Here is a 27,747-nt window from a genome sequence, read left to right as displayed (position 1 = left end):
AAAAAAAAAAAAAAAAAAAGAATTAGAAGAGCAAATTAAAAACCATCCCAGAAGTTAGAAGACAGAAAGATAGGCTGAGTGTGGTGGCTCATGACTGTAATCCAGACCTTTGGGAGGCAGAGGCAGATCAAGACCAGCCTGGCCAATATGGTGAAATCCTGTCTCTACTAAAAATACAAAAATTAGCCAGGCATGGTGGTGGGTGCCTGTAGTCCCGGCTACTTGGGAGGCTGAGGCAGGAGAATTGCTTGAACCCAGGAGGCAAAGGTTGCAGTAAGCCAAGACCATGCCACTGCACTCCAGCCTGGGTGAGAGAGCAAGACTCCGTTATCAAAAACAAAAACAAAAAAACAAAATAATGAGGCCAGGTGTGGTGGCTCATGTCTGTATTCCCAGCACTTTGGGAGGCCGTGGTAGGCAGATCACGAAGTCAAGAGATGGAGACTGTCCTGGCCAACATGGTAAAATCCCATCTCTACTAAAAATACAAAAATTAGCTGGGTCTGGTTGCACACATCTGTGGTCCCAGCTACTTGGGAGGCTAAGGCAGGAGAATTGCTTGAACCCAGAAGGAGGAGGAGGTTGCAGTATGCCGAGATCGTGCCACTGCACTCCAGTCTGGCGAAAGAGTGAGGCTCCATCTCAAAAAAAAAAAAAAAAAAAAAAAAAAAAAAAAAAAAAAAAAAAAAAAAAAAAAAAAAAAAAAAAAAAAAAAAAGATAATGAAATAGAAAAGACAAGAAAATTAGAGGAACAATCTAGGAGGCCTTGTGTCAAAACATCAGGAGTTCCAGAAAAAAAAAGTAGAGAAAAAAATAGAGGAAAATTATAAAAGAACCATTTAAAGAAAATTTCCCAGAACTCAATGAAGGATTATGTGTTTCTAGACTAAGTGCCAATAAGCATCTGGGCCAAGAATTAAAGTAAAAAGGAAGGGAAACAAAAACACACCAAAGCACATTACTGTGAAATTTAAATAAAGACAAAACAATTTTAACTTCTTAAACCTAGAGCACATAATGAATGACTGAAAATAAAAATAGCACTTGACGGCAAGGTGTTTGTTCATGCCTGTAATCCTAGCACTCTGGAAAGCTGAAACATGAGGACTGTTTGAGCCTAGGAGTTCAAGTCCAGCCTGGGCAACATAAGGAGAACTCACCTATACAAAACAAAACACCCCAGTCTAGGTGACAGAGTGAAACACTGTCTCAAAAAAAAAAAAAAAAAAAAAAAAAGCACTGAAATTAGCAGGAGCTATGCTAAAAAAGATAAAAGAAATGTCTCAGAAGTTCTGAAGAAATTATTTCAACCTATAATTCTATATCCAGTCAACCTTACCCTAAGATATTAAAAAAGCCGCATGCTCCCTTTCTCAAGAAGCTCTGAGAGTTGTGGGCCCTTAAAACTAGGGAAAAAAATTTAGAAAGATGATATGGAAACCAGGAAATAGGGTTTCTAACACAGAAAAGAGGTAAGAATAATTTACAGAATGAGAGCTGTACGGCACACATAGAAAATTAGCACCTCAGAATGAAGTAAGAATATGAAGAGGTCCAGGGGTTCTCCAAGAAACAGAAATAGAACCAATGGAGAAATTTCAACATATTAGGCAGGATTTTTATAGCTCCTATGCAAGGACTATAGAAAATTAAGAGAAATTAAAAGGACAATTAATAACTCCATGGAAAGCAGTAAGCTGTAAAGAAGGGAAATATGATCATGGTATATTAGGTATTAAATTGCAAAAAATATTTTTCAGTCATAATAATGTATATATTGAATACAGATTTCACTAAAAAATCATACTATACTAGTAAAGGGAACATGGGGAACAGGGTAGAGAAATATGTGGCAGTGTTGGAGTAAGCGACTTAAATCCTCATTTTCCATAGCAGAAAGTTAACAAATGCTGCATATACTGATAAGAGAAAGAAGATGGCAGTACAAGCTAAAGAAACAGCCAAAGGCACTGAAAATCTTCATGACTGCCTCTTGGGACCATGAATGGGGATGGGGAGGGTTGTGCTAGCAACTGCTTTTTTCTGGTCACAAGTGTTATATTACCCGAGTTTCTAAATTATGCACATGTACCGATTTGATAAATACAAAACAAGAAAAAAAAAAAAAAAAAGAAAAACCAAAACAAGAAAATGGCCGGGCGCGGTGGCTCAAGCCTGTAATCCCAGCACTTTGGGAGGCCGAGGCGGGTGGATCACGAGGTCAAGAGATCGAGACCATCCTGGTCAACATGGTGAAACCCCATCTCTACTAAAAATACAAAAAATTAGCTGGGCATGGTGGCGCGTGCCTGTAATCCCAGCTACTCAGGAGGCTGAGGCAGGAGAATTGCCTGAATCCAGGAGGCGGAGGTTGCGGTGAGCCGAGATCGCGCCACTGCACTCCAGCCTGGGTAACAAGAGCGAAACTCCGTCTCAAAAAAAAAAAAAAAAAAGAAAATGAAATCCACTGCAACCTTGATATTGTGAGCAACATAAAACAAGACTGTTTCAGTTTGATGAATGCTTTCAGTAAAAAGCAATCAATCCAACATGGAACTAATGCCAAACAAAATACATCTTTACCTTAAAAATGTTCAATTTATAAAATGTTCTCCTTAGAGTGATCCAGAATATAACAGACGTAAATTCTCTGCAAGGTTACCTCTTAAGTGAATCTGAATTTACAATATTATCAGTAATTTCAGATAGTTATACTGCAGACCACTCAATATGACAAAGTCCTGTTATGTAGTTTAAAATCTACATAGAGATGAAAAGTGTATTTATTATATATTTGAGAAGTACTAAAATGTAACTGTCTAATTTAAGTGGAATAGGGATCTGATCAAAGCAAAGCTATGACAACAAGAGGGCAGCAAGCTACAGATACCAAAATCAAACGGTGCAAATTTACTTTTGCTCTTTAATTGGAAATGCATTATTTAAGCTCAAGAAAGATCTCTGGCCTTCCCAAAAACTGCACAAAAACTTTAACTGTCTGAAGAATATGCTTTTGATATTAAAAGTATCAGTACATTTAAGAAATTGAGCATTCTTCATAAGTATTTAAAATTTAAATATAAAACCTCTCTAGACTTTAACTGAATCAGTGATTGATATTTACCAAGAGTACACATTAATTTACCTTTAACATAAGAGATTCTGGGGCTTCAAGGGGTGTACAGGCATCAGGAGAGCCCACCAGTTCTGCTCCATGAAGAATAATCTTCTGACCAACTGTCAGTCTGCCGTTCTTTAAGACAGCTAAGAGGGGAGGATCTAACTGGGCCTTAACAGCATACCACCCATCTGTAAGTTCAATAATGGCCACTTTTTGGGTATCTGCACTAATAGTTTTATTGCTAGAAGTTTCAGATATATTTGCGCTCAATGAAATTATGTCAGAAACACAGAGAACAAGTGTTTTTGCAGCTGTGTCATCCCTTTCCATTATCTTTTTTATAGCCGATCTTCTGCTTTTATCAATTTCCATATCATATCTAAAAGTGAAAACAAAAATCCATACTTTAGGAAGTGCGACTCTAGAATTCCACTGTTTAAACAAGTCACTAAGTGAGAATAAAAAATTTATCTAAGAAATACTGAGAATTTAAAATTTTATAGCTAGCAATATATTAAGTTTCACATTGTTTGAAATATGAGTTCTTTTTAAAAATCAAAAAATAAATGCAAAAATGCTTTATTAGAAATCCCCAAATAGCAGATCAAGTTAATAACTCATATTCTTCTCATATGTCAAGAGGTTAAGGAGGGGATAGGGGAAGAGGGAAGCAAGAGATGTATCAATGTGTGATCCCTCTTAAATGGGGGCTAGGGATGACAAGAAAACAGCAGTGTGGGATAGCAACTGTCACTGACAACTGGCTTGTGCACCATTTTGACATGGAAGTCACAGACTACACAGAAACCTTAACCATACTGCAGTATATGATTACATAATGTAATGCTTTAAACTTGCCTGTATTTTAGTTGAAGAAGCACCCTTTCTGGGCTTAGGCATCTATTAGCAAATTCCTTAGGAAAGGCAAATTCCATAGCTGCCAGTTTCCATATGATCCATCTGTAGTGATTATAAACCCAAGTTCTAGAAATAAGCTTTGGATCCACACCTGGAGTGTCACACAGAGCCCTGAACAAATATAGGTAGAATAATATCATAAAAACCATACAGGATAATACTGAATTCAACAACTATGACTGTTCTCTGTATAAAAACTACATGTTCACGATCATTAAGTTTTTATGAGTTCATAAGATCTCCAAGTAATATAATTTCAGAAAATTATTTGATCTGTATCAAAGTATCATACTGATAAAAACTTCACTTGCCAAGCATGATGGCTCATGTCTATACTCTCAGCATTTTGGGAGGCTGAGGCAGGAGGACTGCTTGAGGCCTGGAGTTTGAGATTAGCCTAGGCAATATGGTGAGGCCCCCACCCCCAACCCATCTCTACAAAAAATAAAAAAAAAATTAGCCAAGAGTGGTAGCTCACATCTGTGGTCCCAGCTACTGGAGAGGCTATGGTGAAAGGATTGCTTGAGCCCAGGAGGCTGAGGCTGTGGCTACAGTGAGCCATGACAGTGCCACTGCACTCAAGAGAGTGAGACCCTTATCTCAAAGTATCAAAACAGAACAAAAAATTCCACTTAAGAGTGAACAGAATGATTTCAACTCATATTTGTTCCTGAAAAATGAGATCCTTGATTTTAAATAATTATATTTCAGATTATTCTTATTAAAGAGATTTTTAGAAATCCCACCTGAGAACTGCCTATGCTTGGTACTTTCCTTGATCCTGTCCCCTCTGTTCTCAAATCTCTGAACTCCTCCTTTCTCATTCATACTCTTAGCACAAGACAACAGAACTAATCAAAAGAGAACTTCCATAAGCTCCCACCCTCATATCTATCCACCCAAATCATCTGTATCCCTACACTTTGCCCTCTTCCAAGAACTGACTTGTAGCTCCCAGAGCCAACCAGATTCTCCTACCATTTCCTTCTTTCAAAATTTGTTTACTCCTTTAGACAGACTGGTCAATACTTTAATGCCAAACACAAAACAGGATGCCCTTTCTCAATAAAACTGTAAAAAAAATTTATAATTTTTGTAAAAAAATTTTTTTAAATTTTTTGAAAAAAATCTGCACATAGCTACAGCAGATTTTTGTTGTTGTTCCCTAAAACAAATAATAATAATTAAGGGCAGAATGCTCTGTATGGAGAAGACTATACAGTTTAGGATATATGTGGAAGATCCTTACACTTTGCCCTCTTCTACCATTTGTGCACTAGCTCCTACCCCTTGCTGCCTACAAGGCTGATGATCTAGGAAATGCCTCCTCCCTCTCCTGAATCATCAATTTTTTTCTTCTCTACTGAACAATGTGAAACAGCATAAGAAATGTTTTTTCCTACGTTAAAACAAGCCAAAACTAAGACTCTTTGATCCTACTTTCTCTCCAAGCAACGTCCCTCTCTCTACTACTTTTTGGCAACTCCCAAAAGAATCGACTGTATTCTGTGTCTCCAACTCCTTTTCTTCCACTGCTCCTTAATTGCATTCTAATCAGGTATCACTCCACCAATCTACTGAGCTATTTTTATTAATGTAATGTCTTCTGCAGTGCTAAATCCAGTGGCCAATCTCAGTCCTCATCTTACTTTACCTATTGGAAGCAGCTGCCACAGCTGGTCATTTTCTATTCCCCGAAATTCCATCTTCACTTGGCATGCAACACCCCATTTTGCATTTATTCCTAACTTTCTGTTGCTCTTTCTCAGTCTCTTTTTCATGGCTTTAAAGTCCATCTATATGCCGATGACTTGTAAACTGATTTCTTTGGCTTATACTTTACCTATGTATACCTTTGCATATCCAACTGCCTACCTAACATCTCCACTTGGATGTCTACCATTACATCTCAAGCTTCAAATGTCCAAAACCAAACTTTCCATTTCCTTCCATCTTTGGTCTTCTCAATTCTGGTAGTTACACAGTAACTCTATCCTTCCAGCTGCTAAGGCCAAAATCTTTGGAGCCATTCTTATTCTCCTCCTCTCTCACATTTTACATCTAATCCTTGAGCAAATCCTGATGGTGCCACTTATAAAATATACCAGAGTCCAACTGCTTTTCACCAATTCTACTGCCACCTCCCTGGTCCAAGCAACCACCTCTCACATGGATTTCTGTAATAGCTTCTTAAGTGGTCTCTCTGAATCCATCCTTGCCCCTCTCCCTACAGTAAGCCAATCTCAACAAATAGCCAGAATTATTTTTTCAAAAATGTAAGTCAGATCAGGCTGGGCATGATGGCTCATATCTGCAATTCCAGCACTTTGGGAGGTCGAGGAGGGTGGATTGCCTGAGGTAAGGAGTTCAAGGCCAGGCTAGGTAACACGGTGAAACCTTGTCTCTACTAAAAATACAAAAATCAGCCGCAAATGATGGCTTGTACCTGTAGTCCCAGCTATTCCAGAGGCTGAGGCAGGAGAATCGCTTGAACCTGGGAGGTGGAGGTTGCAGGGAGGGGAGATTACACCACTGCACTCCAGCCTACGCAAGAGACTCTGTCTCAAAAAAAATTCAGATCATATCACCCTTTGCTTTAAGCCTTCCCGTAGGTTATTCAGTAAAAATCGTGAAGAGTAAATGGTAAGGTCTTTATGAAGGTCCATGAAGTCCTCCCTTTGTATCTCATCTGTTACTGCTCTTCTCCTGCCCACTCTACTCCAGCTGCACTAACTTCCTGTTCCTCAGACACTTCAAGCATGCTCCCCTCTTACAGGATCGGGGGCTTTCATTAGGATAGTCCCATGCTCCCTCCTTTTACTTTAGGTCATTTATCAAATATAGCTGACTTAGCCTTCCTAATTACTTATTAGATTAAAAATCGCATCTCCTTGCCCAACTTTCTCTGCCACCTTTCCAGCTCTGTCTATCTTTATAGTATGTATCTTCTTCTAACATACTATACAATTCACTTATTTTTCAATATTTTTTATGCCTTCCATGCCCACTAGAATGTATGACTTGTTAGGGCAGGGATTTTTTTTTCTTTATTATCCCTAGTACCCAGAATAGTACCTGGCACATAGCAGGTGCTCAACAAGAGATTTGCTGAATTATCAAAAAAACTAACGAGAGCTTCTACATTCCCAGTTGACTACACGGCAATCATTCTTAACCTCTACCTTATGCAGTCTATTTAGTAACGGAAAATAATATAACTATTTAACATACTTTTCTTACTAGAATTTTTTTTTTTTTTTGAGACAGAGTCTTGCTCTGTCGACAGGCGCCAGCCTGGAGTGCAGTGGCGCATTCTCGGCTCACTGCAACCTCCGCCTCCCGCATTCAATCCATTCACCTGCCCCAGCCTCCCGAGGAGCTGGGACTACAGGCATGCGCCACCACGCCCAGCTAATTTTTTTGTATTTTTAGTAGAGACGGGGTTTCACTATGTTGGCCAGGATAGTCTCGATCTCTTGACCTAGTGATCCGCCCGTCTCGGCCTCCCAAAGTGCTGGGATTACAGGCGTGAGCCACCGCACCCGGCCTCTTACTAGAATCTATAAGCAGATGTTTGTCATACAAGACACGCAAGATGTACACAATATTTCTGTTTTTTTAAAGTTAAAACAAAATTCAGGAAAAAACATTTTACCACTTTCCATAACTACAAAGTTTGGAAATATATAGCGAAATTTTAAAATAAGGATGCTGGGGAAATAAATCCCATCTTTTGCCACTGGCATAAAGTAGTATCTCTCTAATAGCAAAAAGGTTTAAATTATGTTTCTGCAAACACTATAATAAAAAAGAGGTTATATAGTTTCTAAATTGTTGCTGTTTTAGGGCTCTGAGATTTTCTAGTTATTTGGTATTATTGATATTCAAATATTTCTGTTTAACTTTTTGTGTTTATTTATATTTTATATCTATTAAAATATACAATGAAAAAGAACATGAACTAAGAGAGTGTTGGGGGAGTAATCTACCATAAAGCCATTTCAAATTTAACTTATTCCTTTTTTGAGATGTAGTCTTGCTCCACTGCCTAGGCTGGAGCGCAGTGGTACAATCTTGACTCTTAGGTTCAAGCAATTCTCCTGCCTCACCCTCCCGAGTTGCTGGGATTACAGGTGCACGCCACTATGCCTGGATAATTTTTTTGTATTTTTAGTAGAGACGGTGTTTTGTTATGTTGGCGAGGCTGGTGTCAAACTCCTGATCTCAAGTGATCTTACCACCTCAGCCTCCCAAAGTCTGTGATTACAGGCATGAGCCACCGCACCCAGCCTTTTATAAAACAGAACCTTGCTCTGTCACCCCAGCTGGAGTGCAGAGATGCAACCTCAGCTCACTGAGACCTCTGCCTCCTGGGCTCAAGCCATCCTCCTACAACAGCCTTCCAAGCAGCCAGGACTACAGATGCGTGCACCATGCCAGGCTAATTTTTTTTTTTTTTTTTGCTGAGACAGAGCTTTGCTCTGTCACCCAGGCTAGAGTGCAGTGGCATGATCTTGGCTCACTGCAACCTCCACCTATTGGGCTCAAATGATTCTCCTGCCTCAGACTCCCAAGTAGCTGGAACTACTAGTGTGCATCACCACACCCAGCTAATATTTGCATTTTTAGTAGAGGTGGGGTTTCATCATGTTGGCCAGGCTAGTCTCAAACTCCTGACCTCAGGTAATCTACCTGCCTGGGTCTCCCAAAGTGTTGGGATTACCGGCATGAGTCACCAAGACTGGCTGGGCTAATTTATAAATTTTTTTGTAGAGATGGGTTTCACCATGTTGCCCAGCTGGTCTCAAACTCCTGAGCTCAAGAGATCCGCTCACTCAGCCTCCCAAAGTGCTGGGATTACAGGCGTGAGCCACCACGTCTGGTCCTCAAATTCAACTTTTTAATTCTTTTTAATTTAATGCCTTTATTTAAAAATGCATAAAAATCATGTCCAAATTGAAGGAAATCCAGTTCATTAAACCCAGGACAAACGGTACTTTTCAAAAGATTTCAACAGAATGCTTGACCTTAATGCACTTAAAATGATTCAATGCATAAAAATTTGATTTCTAGCCAACTAGTTCAAGAGACAGTTAGGAGAAGCAAGAGGGACTTGAGGCAATGAGGAGGATGACAGAATACATAAAAGTTAACATATAATCTTTTTGCATAGAGTACCTATAAAATTCTTCTTTTCCAGCCTTTCCATCATTGGAGGGTATGAGCCATCCACCATCAGCCAACTGTATTCCCTTTCCAGCCCATAAACCTTCCTTACCAAAATAATCTTGAATGTGAAACTGAAAAGACTCTGCATTTTTGCTGTTAATTTTTATGCAATGTTTAGAAACGCCGTACATATATAGCTACACAAAATAAACAGAAAAAAATAATGAAAAACAATTTAAAATGAACATGCATTATAGAAAAACAATTAAACAATTATAAAAAAACCAAAAGAGGATTTACCCCAAATTTTTCATTTAAATACTAGAATATTGACTACAAAAACATTTACGTTATTTACTAGAAACTAAAAAATTTAATATAAATGACCCACACATTCCACAATCTGCTGTACTTTTTCTACCTCCTGTGTATATGTTTCCTGCTAAATTTGCCACAGGAAGGTACTATGATTATAAAAAATGTAATGTTTTACAAAATCTCTTAAGTTCAAAAGCTTAGGCTGGAAACAAAGGGGAAAAGTGCAAGTATTTTAGGGAATGTGACCTCAGTTAGTCAGATTTGTACACAGGCTTGGCTTACTTCCAAAGCGCTTGCTTTCACCCCAGGATATCCAACCCAAAGTGTCTTTTCCTTTGTTCAGAGTTCGACTCTGGAGTCAGACTCTTTGCTTTGGAATCATAGCTCTTCCACTTACTAGTCAAGTGACTTTGGAGCAGTTACTTAACCCTCTCTATGCTTCAGTTCTCTCATTTGCAAAATGAAAACAAAATAATGTTGCCTTTCTTTCAAGGTGGCTGTGAGGATTACGCAAGATATAGCTAATGCACGTGAAGTTCTTAGAAGAGCGCCTCACACCTAGAAAATGTTCAAAGTTAGCTATTAATATCATCAACATTATTTTCACCTCTCCTTTGCCTAAAATTGTATCTACACAGTACTGTCTTAAGGAGAATCCTATTTTGAAAATATAAATAGCGCAAAGAAGGTTCAGGGCTATCAGTTAATCACTTTGGAATATCAATAAGACTACTTTTTTCTAACACTTAGCTGAGAGCATTTACAATGACAAAATAAGAAAGATTTGAGGGGGGAAGATAAATAGTAATTTGGAAGCACAGATCACTTTAGTATGATGAGGCAGGCCTAGCAAGCGTTCAGAGGCTGCCACTGTAGGCTAATTAGGAAGCATGATGATTTCATTCATCCATTCCTGCACTAATGTGTTCATTCTTTAAACAAAGCCATGGCCGGGTGCAGGGGCTCGTGCCTGTATTCCTAGCACTTTGGGAGGAGAAGGTGGGCGGATCACAAGGTCAGGAGTTCAAGACCAGCCTGACCAACATGGTGAAACCCCATCTCTACTAAAAATACAAAAATGAGCCAGGCATGGTGGTGCACGCCTCTGATCCCAGCTACTCAGGAGGCTGAGGCAGGAGAATCACTTGAACTCGGGAGGCAGAGGTTGCAGTGAGCAAAGACTGCGCCACTGTACTCTAGACTGGGTGACAGTGGGAGACTCCGTCTCAAAAAAAAAAAAAAAAAAAAAAAAAAAAAAAAAAAAAAAAAAAAAAAAAAAAAAAAAAAAAAAAAAAAAAAAAGACAAAAACAACAACAAAAAACCATTTGTAGACACCAATTAATGAAATAAAATTATACTTTGCCATAAATGCCATCAGTATTGTAGACAAACACATACCTGTTTATGAGAACACGAAGAGGGAACTTGGCTTCCTACTGCTGCTTTCAGAGAGATTTGAGGCAGAGTGGATGTTTTTGTAAGATACAGACTGCCTGGTTGTGGAAAGATGCACTGCCTTTGTTTCTTCTTAATTCGCATATCCTGTATATCTCTGGCATTCTGAAGACTTGTAATTAAATCTATTAGAGAATAAATACTTAGTAAAAATAAAATTGAATTTAAAAAGCACAGCCCTGCTTTATAAAATTATACATATCAATTTGCTCAAATTTTACATGCTCTCCTTTTCTTTAAAAAGGGTACTCCTTTTAAATCTTCATAAATGAAAGAATGATTCAACTTGTAAAGTTGTATAAATAGAATACTTTGGATTCAGAAAATCTAAAGCATTAATAAGAGTTTTAAAATTATCATCACAAAAGGGGGAAACCATCAGAACATTATTTAATAAGGGAAATATCTAACTGAAAGGCAAAAATTCATCACACAAATTGTCATACAATACCTAAAGGTTCTTCTTCACACTTTGTGAAAATTACAGTTGCTGCTTGATTGGAGTTGTTTTTGTTAAACTGATGAATCTCACTGTCATTAATCTTATTTTTACTACAGTCGGAGCCATGCCCATCAATGTTTTGTTTTTGTTCATTTTCCTCCAAGCTAATATTCCTAATACACTGTTCATCTCTGTGAAAATGTGATTTAGTTTTAAAAGGTGGAACAAAGACTTTGGTTGGTTTGCCTGTAGTAATCAAGCGTCTCATTTTTTCATTTCTTGTAGCAGAAACTTGATAAAATGGCTGCCCTGAAACTGCTAAACTGCTTGAAGATTTTTCCAAAGTCAGATGTTCATACAAATGAGATTTAGACAGAAATTCTTGACCAGGTGCAGTAAAATTTAGATTCTGTATCTCTTGACGTTCCTTAGTTGTGCTATAATGGAGAGAAAATATTTAATATTACTGACTAGCACACATATAAATATTTGGGAACATGCCTTTTTTGCAGACCCACATTTGCTATGTGGTGATCCTATTCTGGTAACTGTTTTGCATTCATCACGGTTGCCATTACAAAACAATACCACACTTTTCAAGGCTATAACACTTATCATAGCCTTCTCACACACTTATTCCCAGCCTTTACAATCTACCTCACATAAACATAATAGAAGACAGTCTGTGAACCATGGACCCTCTCAGTGTCCCATCCAATGCCATCACGGTACTCCTTACCTCCTTTACCAGGAAAATGTCTACCTGTCCTCTTCTCTCACCTTCACCTAAACGCTCTACTCTGCCTAATACCTCAATCTCCTCAGAAGACCCCATCTTTCAATTATCCTGCCTTTCTCCCTTTTCTTTCTTCTACCTATTCATTTTTTTTTTTTGAGACGGAGTTTCACTCATGTTACCCAGGCTGGAGTGCAATGGCGTGATCTCGGCTCACCGCAACCTCCGCCTCCTGGGTTCAGGCAATTCTCTTGCCTCAGCCTCTTCAGTAGCTGGGATTACAGGCACGTACCACCATGCCCAGCTAATTTTTTTTTGTATTTTTAGTAGAGACGGGGTTTCACCATGTTGACCAGGATGGTCTCGATCTCTTGACCTCGTGATCCACCCGCCTCGGCCTCCCAAACTGCTGGGATTACAGGCTTGAGCCACCGCGCCCGGCCTCTTCTACCTATTTATATCTTTTTTAAAGTACCCCTTTCATTTAGCCCAAAAGCCTTGCACACCGTTAAAATTCTTATTTTATCACTCACCTTTATCTCTGTCTCAAGCTAATACTCACTGTTACTTATACTCCACAGTCAACCTTCTTGAATAGGTAATGTAGCTATTTTCACCTCCTCAATTTCTACTCAATAAACTCTCATTTGTCCCACTACTCTACAGAAAGTATTCTCAACAAAGTTGTTAATGACCTCCCAGATACATGCCCAATACACACAAACTCATTCTACTCAACTTTCCTGACAGCTATGACAGTTTACATTTGCCTTCTTTTAAAATTCTCACCATCACTGTCCCTCTTTTCTTCTTTTACTGGTTTTACTGATTCCTAAAAAAGAAATGTCTCCCAAGTTGGGTATCTTCCTTAGACACTTTCCCTGGCTAATGTGAGTCATTTCCATTGCTTAAATTATCACCTGACAATGAAAATATTCTTTATCCTCACGCCCGACTTTTCCCCTAGGTGTTATTCCTACATTTTATACTATGTATAGCATCACACATCTGTACCTTGATGTTTTATACTCGTTTCAAACTCAACATGTCCAAAATTAATCACCTTTCTCAGCATACATGCTCTTCCTAATACTTGACCTTGTTGAAAACTATAGATTTCCTTTTACCAAACCCTGAATACCTGGAACTTGAAGTTATTCCTTTAGTTACCTATTCATCTATCCATCAACTATTTAATGAATTTCCACCAAGTGCCAGACATTGGTTTGCTAGGGAACACACTGACAAAATTTTGTTTTCATATGTACATTTCAGTGGAAGGAAGCAGACAGACAAATATGTCAACTGGCCTAGACACAAGTGTGCCTGAAGCAAGGAGAGCAAGGGGAACGTTAGAAGGTAAGATTGGAAAAGTAGCGAGCAGCCAGATCATGGAGAATCTGAACACCCATGACAAGGGCTTTTAGCCTCTACTCTGAGATGGCACACCATGGAACAGTTCTGAGTAAAGAAATGACATAATCTGCCTTATGTTTAAAAGGATCCCCTGGCTTCTTTGTTGAAAATGCACGTGTATTGAAGAGTAGGGAGGTAAAGTCAGAAGCAGGGGACCAGTTCTACTGATAGGACTGACTGGAGGGGGTTCAGGAGAGTACTCAAGGAGATGAAGTGAAAAGAGTAAGAGTAGGGACAACTCTAATGAGCTGGGCTTTAAGAGAAGCAAGAAAATGGACTGGTGAGATTAGTTTAGAAAGGCTCTTCTTTTTAAGACAAGACATGTGCAACAACTGCTTAGGGTGATGAAAACAATCTACTACGGAGGAAAAAATTAATGATGCAGGAGACAGAGGGGACAATTGCTGGACTGATTTCTTCAAATAGGTGAGCTAGATGAGATCTAATACACAAGAATAAATAAACCTTCTGTCCCCAAACTTGTATTGATTGATCTCTTTAAATTTATTCTTTTTAAATATTCAGAATATTTTGAGTATGAGGAGTTTGCCTTGTAGGTTATGCTCAAGATGTCTATTTAAATCTAAGTGAAGGTAATTTGTCAGTCTCAAATCTACCTGGCCAAACCTACTGAATTTATCTCCTAATCATTCTCTAACCTCTACTGTACCTGTTTTGCTAGGTTAAGACCTTCCTTACTAATCTGCTTGCAACAGTTTTGCTTTGGTCTACTTCTAAAACATAAATCTTATTTTGTGCCTCTTGTTAGAAACTTCCAAAGACAGCCTATCACCTACCTAGGTTTTGACTTATCAGAAATGATATACAGGAAGCCCCCTATTTGGTCCTAACCATTTCTTTTTGTTTTCCTCTATCCACCAACCAAATCCCAAGATTTGGAATGCCCTCTTTAACCAAGCATTCTTTACATTCTGTCTGAAGTACTTTTCCCATTGACAGAAAGCTCGATGGGAAAAGTACTTCAGACAGAAGTACTTTTAATTATAATAGCTGACAATTTTTCTATGTTCTTACATCAATTTGTTATATCTATTTTAAAATTTATATTACACATAATTCTTCTTTTCATGTCTGGTTCCCAGACTAGCAATCTGAGTTAGACTTATTTATCTTTATATCCATCAGTTTACTATAATTAGGTAGTTAGAATAGACACTTTAACAAATGTTGTTAAATACATTAAACTGTTCTTTCATTTTACACAAAATTTAAGGTAATACACAGGTAAATAACTAGGTATTTCCTTTCTTATTTAATACAACCGTTTTTGATAAAAATAAAAAAAAAAAAAAAAAATCACCTGGCTTTCTACATATGTATAGCCAGCTGAAAAACACATTCCAGAAATACAACTCAGTGACTTCAACAATTCCACAAAGAAGTGCTTTTGAAAAGGTAATATTAAAATAATTTCAGTGATATTTTTAGGCTTAAAATTTAGCAGCTAGAAAAAACTTTGTAGCTACTTTCAACAATTTTAGATGTTCTTATATTTATATCTATTATGTCTAAATGACATGTTTCTTCTTGACTTTTTCTCTTGAAGTACCCCTACAGAAAATGAAGATTTAGTTCTGTCAACACAACTTCCACCTTACTACACACACACTCTTGCCTCTCATCTTCCCAAACTATGCATTTGATTCTATCAATGTTCAATATTTACATTAGGGCTAAATAAAAACTTTTTACAACTGAATGTGGTATATCAATATGAAGTATCTGTAGTATTAATATGCAGTATATAAGGTGTATTTCCTTGACAACTTTTGCTTTCTCTTGATGTAGTATTTATTAAAATCTGCTTATTTTCTATGTACTAAACTCTTGGGTATATATATAAACCTCTTTTCATTCTGTTCATAAATTATAGTTTTTAAAAAAAAAACACAAAAACTTTTTTCTTCTCCTTGAATGTTTCTTCTAAATTGTTTTCATTAATTTGTTTTTTGGTTATTTTATTTTGCTTTTTCTGACGTTTCATAATCTTTGGATGTCTGTCCTGAACTCCTGACCTCAGGTGATTCACCTCTCTTGGCCTCCCAAAGTGCTGGGATTATAGGCGTGAGCTACTGCACTCGGTGAGTATTGCTTCTTAAACATAATTTCAACCGATCACATTTTGGCTCCCTCCTCCTGCACCACCCAATTCTAAAGATAAGAAATGAGGCTGGGAAGATGATACAAGTTGGCCAAATAGGAACAGCTCTGGAGTGCAGTTCCCAGTGAGAACACAGAGGGTGAGTGACCGCCACATTTCCAAACGAGATTTTACTGCCAATAGACCAGAAGATTTCCGGGCAGAAAAGCGCCATGAGTTTCCAGCATGGCTGTTTCAATGAGCGCAGCGGGTCTCCACAAAAAAACTCACACAAATCTGGGCAGCGGTTTCAACTGGTGCCTGAAACATCTGGGAGACAGAGTCACATAATCGTCAGATTCGCCAGGTTGAAATGAAGGAGAAAATACTAAGGGCAGCCAGAGAGAAAGGTCGGGTTGCCCACAAAGAGAAGTCCATCAGACTCACAGAAGATCTCTGGAAAGAAACCCTACAAGCCAGAAGAGAGTGGAGGCCAATATTCAATATCCTTAAAGAAAAGAACTTTCAACCTAGAATTTCATATCCAGCCAAACTAAGCTTCATAAGCAAAAATGAAATAAAATCCTTTATGAACAAGCAACTGCTGAGAGATTTAATCACCACCAAGCCTGCCTTATAAGAGCTCCTGAAAGAAGCACTAAACATAGAAAGGAACAACCAGTACCAGCCACTCCAAAAACGTACCAAATGGTAAAGAGCATTGACACAATGAAGAAACTGCAACTAATGGGCAAAACAACCAGCTAGCATCAAAATGGCTGGATAAAATTCACACATAACAATATTAACTGTAAATGTAAATGGGCTAAATGCCCCAATCAAAAGACACAGACTAGCAAATTAGATAAAAAGTCAAAACCCATCTGTGTGCTGTATCCAGGAAACCCATCTCACATGCAAGGATACATGTAGGCTCAAAATAAAGGGATGGAGGAGGAAGATTTACCAAGCAAATGGAGAGTAAAAAAAAAGAGATGCAATAAGAAACAATAAAGGGGATACAACCTCAGATTCCACAGAAATACAGACTACCATCAGAGATTACTCCAAACAACTCTATGCACATAAACCAGTAAACCTGGAAGAAATGGATAAATTCCTGGACACTTGCACCCTCCCAAGCCTAAACCAGGAAGAATCGAAACCCTGCATAGACCAATAAAAAGGGCTGAAGTTGAGGCAGCAATTAACAGCCCACCAACCAAAAAAAGCCCAGGTCCAGATGGGTTCACAGCCGCATTCTACCAGACATACAAAGAGGAGCCTCTGAAACCACTCTTTCTGAAACTATTCCAAACAATACAAAAAGAGGGAATCCTTCCCAAATCATGTTATGAGGCCAACATCATCCTGATACCAAAATCCAGCAGAGACTCAACAAAAATAGAAAACTTCAGGCCAATATCCATGATGAACATAGATGCAAAAATCTTCAATAAAATACGGGCAAACCGATTGGAACAGCACATCAAAAAGCTTATCCATCACGATCAAGTAGGCTTCATCTGGGGATGCAAGGCTGGTTCAAAATATGCAAGTCTATGAACATAATTCACCACATAAACAGAATCAAAGCCAAAAACCACATGATTATCTCAATGGATGCAGAGAAGGCCTTCGACAAAATTCAACAGCCCTTTTTGCTAAAAACTCTCAATAAACGATGGAACATATCTCAATATCAATGGAACATATCTCAAACTAATAAAAACTATTTACGACAAACACACAGCCAGTATCATATTGAATGGGCAAAAACTGAAGTATTTCCTTTGAAATCTGGCACTAGCCCTCTCTCACCAATATTATTCAATATAGTACTGGAAGTTCTAGCCAGAGCAATCAGGCAAGAAAAAGAAATAAAGGGTATTCAGTTAGGAAAGGAGGAAGTCAAATTGTCTCTATTTGCACATGACATGATTGTATATTTAGAAGACCCCATTGTCTCAGCCCAAAATCTCCTGAAACTGATAAGTAACTTCAGCAAAGTCTCAAGATACAAAATCCATGTGCAGAAATCACAAGTATTCTTATACACCAACAACAGACTAAAAGCCAAATCAAGAGCTAACTCCCATTCACAACTGCTACAAAGAGAATAAAATACCTAGGAATCCAACTCACAAAGGATGTAAAGGACCTCTTCAAGAAGAACTACAAACCACTGCTCAAGGAAATAAGAGAGGACACAAACAGATGGAAAAACATTTCATGCTCATGGTCAGGAAGAATCAATATTGTGAAAATGGTCATACTGCCCAAAGTAATTTATAGATTCAAAGCTATCCCCATCATGCTACCTATGACCCTCTTCACAGAACTGGAAAAACCACCTTAAACTTTATATGGAACAAAAAGAGAGCCTGCATAGCTAAGAAAATACTAAGCAAAAAGAACAAGGCTGGAGGCATCACACTACCTGACTTCAAACTATACTACAATGCTATAGTAATCAAAACAGCATAGTACTGGTACCAAAACAAAGATATAGACCAGTAGAACAGAACAGAGGCCTTGGAGGCAACGCCACACATCCAATCATCTGATCTTTGACAAACCTGACAAAAACAAGCAATGGGGAAAGGATTCCCTGTTTCATAAATGGTGTTGAGAAAACTGGCTAGCCATGTGCAGAAAACAGAAACTGGACCCCTTCCTGACACCTTACACTAAAATTAACTCCAGATGGATTAAAGACTTAAACGTAAGACCTAGCACTATAAAAACCCTAGAAGAAAACCTAGGCAAAACTTTTAGGACATAGGCATAGGCAAGGACTTCATGACTAAAACACCAAAAGCACTGGCAACAAAAGCCAAAAGAGACAAATGGGATCTAATTAAACTCCAGAGTTTCTGCATAGCAAAAGAAGCAATCATTAGAGTGAACTGGCAACCAACAGAATGGGAAGAAATTTTTGCCATCTACCCATCTGACAAAGGGCTAATATCCAGAATCTAGAAAGAGCTAAAACAGATTTACAAGAAAAAAACAAACAAACCCATTCAAAAGTGGGCAAAGGATATGAACAGACAGATTTCAGAAGACAACATATATGAGGTCAAGAAACATATGAAAAAATGCTCATCATCACTGGTCATTAGAGAAATGCAAATCAAAACCTCATTGAGATGCCATCTCAAGCCAGTTACAATGGCAATCATTAAAAAATCTGGAAACAATAGATGCTGGAGAGGATGTGGAGAAATAGGAACGCTTTTACACCGCTAGTGGGAGTGTAAATTAGTTCAACCATTGTGGAAGACAGTGTGGCGATTCCTCAAGGACCTAGAAATTCCATTTGACCCAGCAATCCCATTACTGGGTATATATCCAAAGGATTATAAATCATTCTATTATAAAGACACATGCACAGGTATGTTCATTGTGGCACTGTTTACAATAGCAAAGACCTGGAACCAACCCAAAAGCCCATCGACAATAGACTGGACAAGGAAAATGTGGCACATGTACACCATGGAATACTATGCAGCCATGAAAAACAGTGAGTTTGTGTCCTTTGTAGGGACATGGATGAACCTGGAAACCATCATTCTCAGCAAACTGACACAAGAACAGAAAATCAAACACTGAGTGTTCTCACTCATAGGTGGGTGGTGAACAATGAGAACACATAGACACAGGGATGGGAGCATTACACACTGCGGTCTGTTGTGGGGGACTAAGGGAGGGACAGCAGGGGGGTAGGGATTTCGCAAGGGTAACATGGGGAGAGATGTCAAATATAGGTGATGGGGATAGAGGCAGCAAACCACATTGCCATGTATGTACCTATGCAACAATCCTTCATGTTCTGCATATGTACCCCAGGACCTAAAGTGCAATAAAATGTATTTAAAAAAAAAATAAATAAAATAAAAAAAAAAAAAGAAATGAAGCCTATTCCTAAGCTTTTAAGAGTGTAAAATCATTGGTTCTCTGCTCTCCCCACCACCAGCTTCTAATCAGTTTTCTTCCGCATGCTTTGAGAAATTTAGTCATTTTGTTATTTCCTACTTTCCGTGTGTGTGTGTGTCCAATGACGTTGTGGTAAAAGTTTGGAAGGCAAAGAAAGTAGATGGGTATGTTCAAGTCACTTTCTTTTTTTGAGACAGAGTTTCACTCTGTCACCCAGGTTGGAGTGTAGTGGTGTGATCTCACTGCAACCTCCACCTTAAAGGTTCAAGGGATTCTCGTGCCTCAGCCTCTGTAGTAGCTGGGATTACTGGCATGTGTCACCATGCCTGGGTAAATTTTGTATTTTTGATAGTGACTCGATTTTACTATGTTTTCCTTGAACTCCTGGCCTCAAGTGATCCACCCACCTCAGCCTCCCAACGTGCTGGGATTACAGGTATGAGCCACCATGCCTGGCCTCAATTCATCGTCTTTCTAAGAAGTTTCCTGATACATCAAAACATGCAAGTACTGCTTTATTTTTATCTTGAAGGCAAACTCTTCCAAAGTCTATCTTCTTTAGTTCCAAAGCAGTCTAGCTGCCTTTCTAGACTTAACACAACTACAACTCTGGGAACTCCTTTCAATATCATCTTGAGAGCTCCCTTTGCCTCTCTCCTATGTTGAATTCTTGTTTCTTAAGTCGTATACCTTCCTCTTTCTTGGTTTATGCATTTGTTTTGGTTAGTTTCCTGAGAAAAGTACACTAGAGATCTTTTACTACTTCACATGTGAAAATGTCTACCCTCGCACTTAATTCAGATTCTAGTTTGGAAATCATTTTTCCTCAGTATTTTGAAGGCGCTGCTCTGTATTATGTAAGATTACAGTCTTCTAGATTCCATCACTTATAAGATAATTCATACTATTATGACTTGGAACAATTTAAAACCTAACTTCTCCCTCCTCTAATGAATTTAAGGTTCCTGTCTGCCTCTATTATTCTAAAATTTCACAAGAACGTGCCTTACTGTGGGTCATTTTTACTTGTGTGCTCACTCAGTGAGCCCTTTTAATTAAGGAAACATGTCTTTTAATACTAGTAAAACTTTTGAAATTACGTATTTATTTTAAAATTTCTTTCTTCATTTCTCTTCTTTGCCTTGCTTCTCAAACTCTGTATTTTCAGATGATAGACTCACAGGATTGACTTTTCATATCTTTTTTCATCTCTTTTTTCATTTTATTCTGTATTCTGAGAACTTTCATTATTCTTCTACTATTTCTACTGAGTTAATTTATTTGTGCTATCATATTTTTAATTTCTAAGAGCCTTTTATAGCAACTTGTTCTTATTTTAAGGCTGTGTTCTCTTTTCTTACCTGAGAATATTAGTAAGTTTTTATGAAGTTTTCTTCTCCTTGCATGATCTATTTCCTCTGGGTTCCTTTCTGGTATGGATTTTGTATTTTGGCGACTATATTTCATGGTAGCTTTCTTCCAATGACTATCTTTGATTATCTTTTCTTATTTAAAAGTGAAGCACTAAGTAGCTTCCTGGAAGCTCTGTGCGTGTCAACAGTTGGCTTCACTGTCTGATGACTGGCTATATTGTTTCATCTGAGAATCCTCAACTGTCAGTATTCTCTGGTCTTTTCTACTGGGCCAGTCATATTCCCTAGAAAAAAAAAATCTTCCAGTCTCATGACTAGTGGGCCTACCTGTCAGAATTTGGGAACCATGTGTGGGAAGGAGGCTAGGTTTCACTGCTTGATATATGGATTTTTATTTAATCTTTCATTTTAGTATATTTCCCTTAATTGTGCCTGGTGTCCCCTCCCCCTAGTCCACCTTCAATTCAGAATTCTCTGAATTCGTCTTTTTTAAAAAACAAACTTTTGATATCCTGGCAGAAGAAGGATAACTGCCTATTTGCAGTAGGGGAAGAAATATAGATGTTTCTTAAAGAGAATTTCAACGAATCTTCCTATTTTCTACTTCACCTTCACAAGTACATGTTGCTGCCAATTTGAATCTTTCTCAGGTTCTTTAGGGGACAGTGTCTCTGTTTGCTCTAGTGTCAGGTTTTAGCTTTCGCATGCTTACAAGTCCTTCATATTTTTGGCTTCTAAATTTTTGTTGTTGTTTCTTCTGATCATTGTTCTTGGGAATTATACATTAAAAAAATTATCTTAGTACTTTTAGTAAGATTTAGAGAGAGGAGAGGTAAAAGGATATTTTTAATATCTGTAATCTTTTTGCTAATTGATTTTGAGCAACTTCCTTAATTCCTCTCAACCTTAGTACTTCATTAATAAAATGAATAAAATGTTTGTCTCTTTACCATAAAATTTAAAAACAAAATAATCATATGAACAGCACTATAAAATACTACCAAAGTACAGAATTAGTTCATCCTGATGCAGGCTTTCAAAAAGGGAAAAGTTAACTTCTTAATATCATTACTTTTAGAAATGTTCATTTTTTAAAAACCAGACTTTTCTCATACTATATTAGTTAAATCTAGAAAAATTTAAACATGTCTTACCAAAAGGGTACACAGGTAATCGGCTCTAAAGAAACGTGATGCATAAACAATCTTCTGTCTTTTATTGTGCCTAGGAAACAATTATTTTATATTACATATTAGTTAAAATGTAGGAGAATATCCATGTTACTGTCAATATTTTTTTACATCTGATAGCAACTCATACTGTAAATATTTACACAAAAAATTAAGACAACTATAGACTTTAAAATTTTTCAGTGAATGGGTGTTCAATAAATAACTATAAAAATAAATTATTGATTCACAAATTGATAATGACTATGCACCAAACAACTCACAGTACAAACATACAACAGAAATGTGTATAAATTTAGTCAGCTGATGTTAACAATCATAACTTGAAGGTGTTAGCTAATTTCCGATGCAAATGCCAAATTTAAAATTTAGTCTTATGAAGGTTTAAAAGCTAAGCTTTAGATATTGTTCTTAGTATGTAACTTGTGCCTAATTATATCTTCCATTAAGTCCACTAGTTGGAAATTGGTTGAATAAACTAGAATACACTGATATAGCCAGCATATGATCATAAAAAAGAATGAGGAAGATCTCTATATACTCATTATGGAGTCATCTCCAAATAATTCTTAAGTAAACAACAACCAAAAAACAAGGAGCAAAATGGTGCATATACTGTATCTTTTGAGTAAGAAAGAGCAATGAGAATATATATATATTTGTTTATTTTTATTAAAAAGAATCCTGAAAAAAACCACCAAAAGATTACCTACAGTGAGCAAGACGTGGGAAAATAAAAACTATACTTTTTTTGTAGTTCTGATAAATAAACTATGTAATGTTTTGTTTATTCAAATGTAAAATTAAATTAGAAAAGCCAAATCCTAAAATTGAAAACAAATGGAAAAAAAGGAATCTAACCTAATTATCAAATTGGTAACCACATCCAGAAGAATTATTTTGAGTGACGTTTGAACATAGTATTTTGACTACACATCCTTAATGATATATGGGTTGAATATCCCTAATGTGAAAATTCAAAATGCTCCCAAATCCGAAACTTTTCGAGTATCAACATAAGGCCAGTAGAAAATTCCATACCTGACCTCGTGTGAGGGATCACAGTTTAAATTTTGTCTAATGCAAAAATTATTTAAAATATTGTATAAAATTACATTCAAGTTATGTGGATAAGGTGTTTACAAAACTTAAATGATTTTGTGATTAGACTTGAGACTTATCCCCAGATATCTCATTATGTATTGTATATGCAAGTATTTCAAAATCGGAAAAAATCTGAAATCTGAAATAGTCCTGGTCTCAAGTATTTCAGATAAGGGAAACTAAACCTATATATTCTAAGAACAAAAACTGCAAAGAATTCTTACATTTTCCTTAGTAGTTTTATCATCAGTAGTTAATACTGATATTGTGAATTTGGATTATTATGTATATACTATAGGACAATGATTCTCAAGAAATGATTGGTAGAATTCTGTGAGGTATCTAAAACCATTTTAGGGAATTCAAGCTGTCAAAACTGTCTTTTTAGTAAGAAGTTATCTATGTCCTTTTCACTGTGTTGACATTTTATACTGTTGTTATACAGTTGGTGTATTACACTTGCATACTTTAGTGCGTTTCTGAAGAATACACACTTACATGATTGAGTTGTGAGCTGTACTAGCCACTTTTTCATGAAGTATCTTTTATTTGAAATAATCAACAAACACTACAGTTACTCTGACTTGGGTGTTCAGCAGACATCTTTTCAAAAATGAATGAAAATGAGCTTGTCAACTACAAGAAAAATAAGTGACAATACTTATTGCCCGGGGAAAAATTCAAGCTTTTAGATGAAAATTAGAATTGTTGGGAAGCTTAATCTGGCTTTCTAAGTTTGATAGCTTTCTACTACTTAAACTTTTCTAACAGGAAATGGCATCAATGAAAGTGTTTAATACTGCATAATAAAACTGTCAACTTTCGGAAGATCTGCATAACCCAGTGAACTCATATCTTCCAAATGACCAATGCATAATATTACAAATTTTAACATTAATCAATTTACATTTCTAATATTGTAAATATCAACAGATATATTCCACATAAACAAATGCTCTTTTGGGTCCTCAATAATTTTAAGAGTATAAAGAGGTCCTTGACCAGGCACAGTGGCTCATGGCTATAATCCCAGCACTCTGGGAGGCCAAGGTGGGTGATCACCTGAGGTCAAGACCAGCATGGCCAACATGATAAAACCTTGTCTCTATTAAAAATACAAAAATTAGCCAGGCATGGTGGCGGGCGCCTGTAATCCCAGCTACTTGAGAGGCTGAGGCAGGACAATTGCTTGAACCCAGGAGGTGGAGGTTGCAGTGAGCCAAGATTGTGATATTGCACTCCAGCCTGGGCAAAAAAGCGAGAATCTGTCTCAAAAAAAAAAAAAAAAAAAAAAAAAAAAAAAAAAAAAAAAAAAAAAAAAAGAAATGAAAAAAAAGAAAGAAAATCACTGCTATGGGGTAAAACAAATAAGTAAGTGTGTTAATGTTACTAGAAACCAAGAACTCCGCATTAGAAAAACAATGAGACCAGCAGCAATAGCATACCTAGCACCCAAATTTTATTTTAAAAAGACTATTAAACCATAGAAAGGATCTTAAGAAAATTAGCTGATTCTAGTACTGTGGCAGGAAAATTATAAGGAGATCCTAGGAAATTATTTTACGATAATGAAAAATAAACATAACAACAGTTAAGTGTTGAATCTGGGTATGTGGACATTCATTATATGTGAAAATGTTAATAAAAAAGTAGACAAAAAAAGTCATTCAGTAGCAAGTGGTAGATGATGCTTATGCTGAAAAAAAAATTATTTGAAAAAATAAAAAATATGATGATCAAATAAACCGTGAATATCTACTGGCTCAAAATAATTCCAAAAACAGAGTTATGATAATATTTCATGCAATGGTAGCACTGTTAGAATACATCTTCCATTTACTCTTCATAGGACTACGTCAAAACCGATTGTTTCAGAAGGACACGATTTGTCTATGTGCCTTATATTGTCTATGTGCCAATATATCATTTATATTGAAGGAATGCCATTCTTTCACTGCCTTCAGAGGAGTCACATCTTATACAGCCTCTAAAAATAGCTTATCAAGTAATAATGCAGTAAAAATTTTCCTACCAACTACTTATACATCTCACAAAAAAATAGTAATCACTGTTTTAGTTTTCAACTCTCTTCAGAATTGTGCACACTAAAGGTTTGATAACAAGTTGAATGAAAAAAAAAAACAGAAATAAACACAGTTTTCTGGACATTCAAACCATCCTGTGTTTACAACTTTCAACTTTCTATCACTAATGGGAGATGAGTTAGAAAATTCCAGATGTTCCTACTTCTTGTGGGATTTACCCTATGTGTTTCAGAACTAAGCATCTTTATAATTATCCTTCACTATATGAACTCTTCCTATCTAAACTCAGAAATACAAAACGAGCAATAGTTACATGTCATATTTTCAAGCATTCCATGGTATGAACTTTGGATTTCAGCCTAAATGAGATTGGTACCATAGACAGTTTTAAGTAGCCAAGTAATACGATCTGACCATTGTGTTAGGATGACTGGGTGCAGCACTAAGAACAGCCTAGCCGGGTGCGGTGGCTCAAGCCTGTAATCCCAGCACTTTGGGGGGCCGAGGCGGGTGGATCACGAGGTCAAGAGATCGAGACCATCCTGGTCAACATGGTGAGACCCCGTCTCTACTAAAAATACAAAAAATTAGCTGGGCATGGTGGTGCATGCCTGTAATCCCAGCTACTCAGGAGGCTGAGGCAGGAGAATTGCCTGAACCCAGGAGGCGGAGGTTGCGGTGAGCCAAGATTGCGCCATTGCACTCCAGCCTGGGTAACAAGAGTGAAACTCCGTAAAAAAAAAAAAAAAGAACAGCCTGAAGATAAGAGGCAATGGCAAAAGAAGTTAGATCAATTAGAAGCTATGACAGCAGCTTAATGACAGTGGTGGGGGTACAGGTGGAAAGAAGTGATCAAATTTTTGTTATATTTTTGATGGTAGAACCTACAGAACTTGTTGATGGGTTGGTATAAAGTTTGAGGAAACAGACTAAAACATTGAGAATGGCACCGCCCCTTGTTGAGAAACTAAAAGACAATTAAAAAGTAGGTGTCAGACAGGGATGGAATAAGGAGTTCTGCATTGGCTACATACTAACTTTAAGATGCATATTAGCAATAGTCAAGATGTATCAAGTAGGCAAATGAATGAGTCTGGAGTTCAATAACAGGCTAAGGCTGCAGTTATAACTTTGGCAGACAATGAAATTTAGATGGAGAAAAGATGTAAGAACTGACCCCTGGGGCACTCCTGCTTAGAATAAGGAAGAACAGGCATAGAAGACCAAGGAAGAGGGGGTCATGTAGGAGGAGAACCAAAAGAATGTGGTGATCTGGAGAAGCCTGTTCAACTATATCAAATGTGGTTGAAAGATAGAGTCAAATGAAGAATGAGAAATATCCACTGGATTTGGTACCATAGAGATCACTGTGTTATTTAGGAAAGACAGATTTTGCTATAATGCTGTAGGCCAAAAGTCTGACTGGACTCTGAAACCTGAGCTTTAAATATTACCCTTTTACTAAATTCTTATAGCTTTTTAAAAATAGAAAAGTCATTATTTTATCATTTCATGCTTTCCAATTACTTCAGCATATCAGATATTAAAAGGAAAAGTCCACTTAAGATGTAAATTTAACAATGAAACCACACTGTAAAATATTTTCCAATACACACACTCAAAAGAACTGTGAAAAATTACTAAGAGTATTATATACCATACCTATAAAGGGAGAAAAGATATAAATAAAAAGCAAATTTTACCATCTGGAGTGCTTTTTGAAGCCTTTAAGGATTTTTCTTGATTTTCTATTATCCTGTCAAATTCATTTAACAAGCTTCTTTTGATTGGGGGTTCTCCTAAAAAGAAATATTCCACATATGTTTTTAAAGCAAACAACATCACTTTTATTTTTCAAAAGCATGTATTCCATTTTCTTAAAGCTAAAGTATTGACTTTTTAAATGTTAAAAACACATATAACAAATAGTGATCTAATCTTTGAAAGAGAAAATTTCATTTTCATTGTCAATTACATTTTTGTTCTGTTCTGACCACTTTAGCCACTATTTAATAGGGTCTAGGGATAAACAGATGCTACCAGATGCCACAGATAAGCTACTCTTTGAAAAGCTGACACTGAATATACCTCTAGGTTTACTGGCAATAGGCCTAACAAAATTTCTTCAAATAAACTTTTTTTTTGTGGGGGGTGGAGGCAGCCATTAAACTCAAGGAGGAATTTATTATGTAGGTCCTTGAATTAGAGTTAAGAGGCTATTTAAAATCACCAAATTACATTAAAGTACTAGTAACAGAAACATTTCTTATTTAAAAATTCTACAGAGGCTAAGAGGGTAAGAGTAAACCATAACTCAAGGTAGGCATTTCCATGTTATGCTAAGATAATATATGCTTTATTACAGTAAATTTGTATAATTTAATAAGTAAAAATGTCCATGCAAGAGAAACTCAAACT

General features: G+C 37.0%; 1 protein-coding gene across 1 annotated transcript in view; it reads right to left on the bottom strand.

Moving 5' to 3' along the window:
* The window catches only part of BRCA2 (BRCA2 DNA repair associated), a 91,628-nt gene that overhangs the window by 32,249 nt on the left and 31,632 nt on the right, over positions 1 to 27,747 (bottom strand). Inside the window, exons 11-17 of the mRNA XM_037741800.1 lie at positions 27,033 to 27,128; positions 22,145 to 22,214; positions 11,435 to 11,862; positions 10,927 to 11,108; positions 9,219 to 9,406; positions 3,981 to 4,151; positions 3,147 to 3,501 (exon numbers count right to left, since the gene is read on the bottom strand). Of these exons, the coding sequence (XP_037597728.1) occupies positions 3,147 to 3,501; positions 3,981 to 4,151; positions 9,219 to 9,406; positions 10,927 to 11,108; positions 11,435 to 11,862; positions 22,145 to 22,214; positions 27,033 to 27,128 (1,490 nt within the window). The remainder of the gene's footprint in view (positions 1 to 3,146; positions 3,502 to 3,980; positions 4,152 to 9,218; positions 9,407 to 10,926; positions 11,109 to 11,434; positions 11,863 to 22,144; positions 22,215 to 27,032; positions 27,129 to 27,747) is intronic.

This window comes from Cebus imitator, unplaced genomic scaffold (genome assembly GCF_001604975.1).
Source record: "Cebus imitator isolate Cc_AM_T3 unplaced genomic scaffold, Cebus_imitator-1.0 Scaffold108, whole genome shotgun sequence".
NCBI classification, from domain to species: domain Eukaryota; kingdom Metazoa; phylum Chordata; class Mammalia; order Primates; family Cebidae; genus Cebus; species Cebus imitator.
The sequence above is the reverse complement of the archived record's forward strand: the minus strand, read 5'-3'. Positions and strand labels throughout refer to the sequence as shown.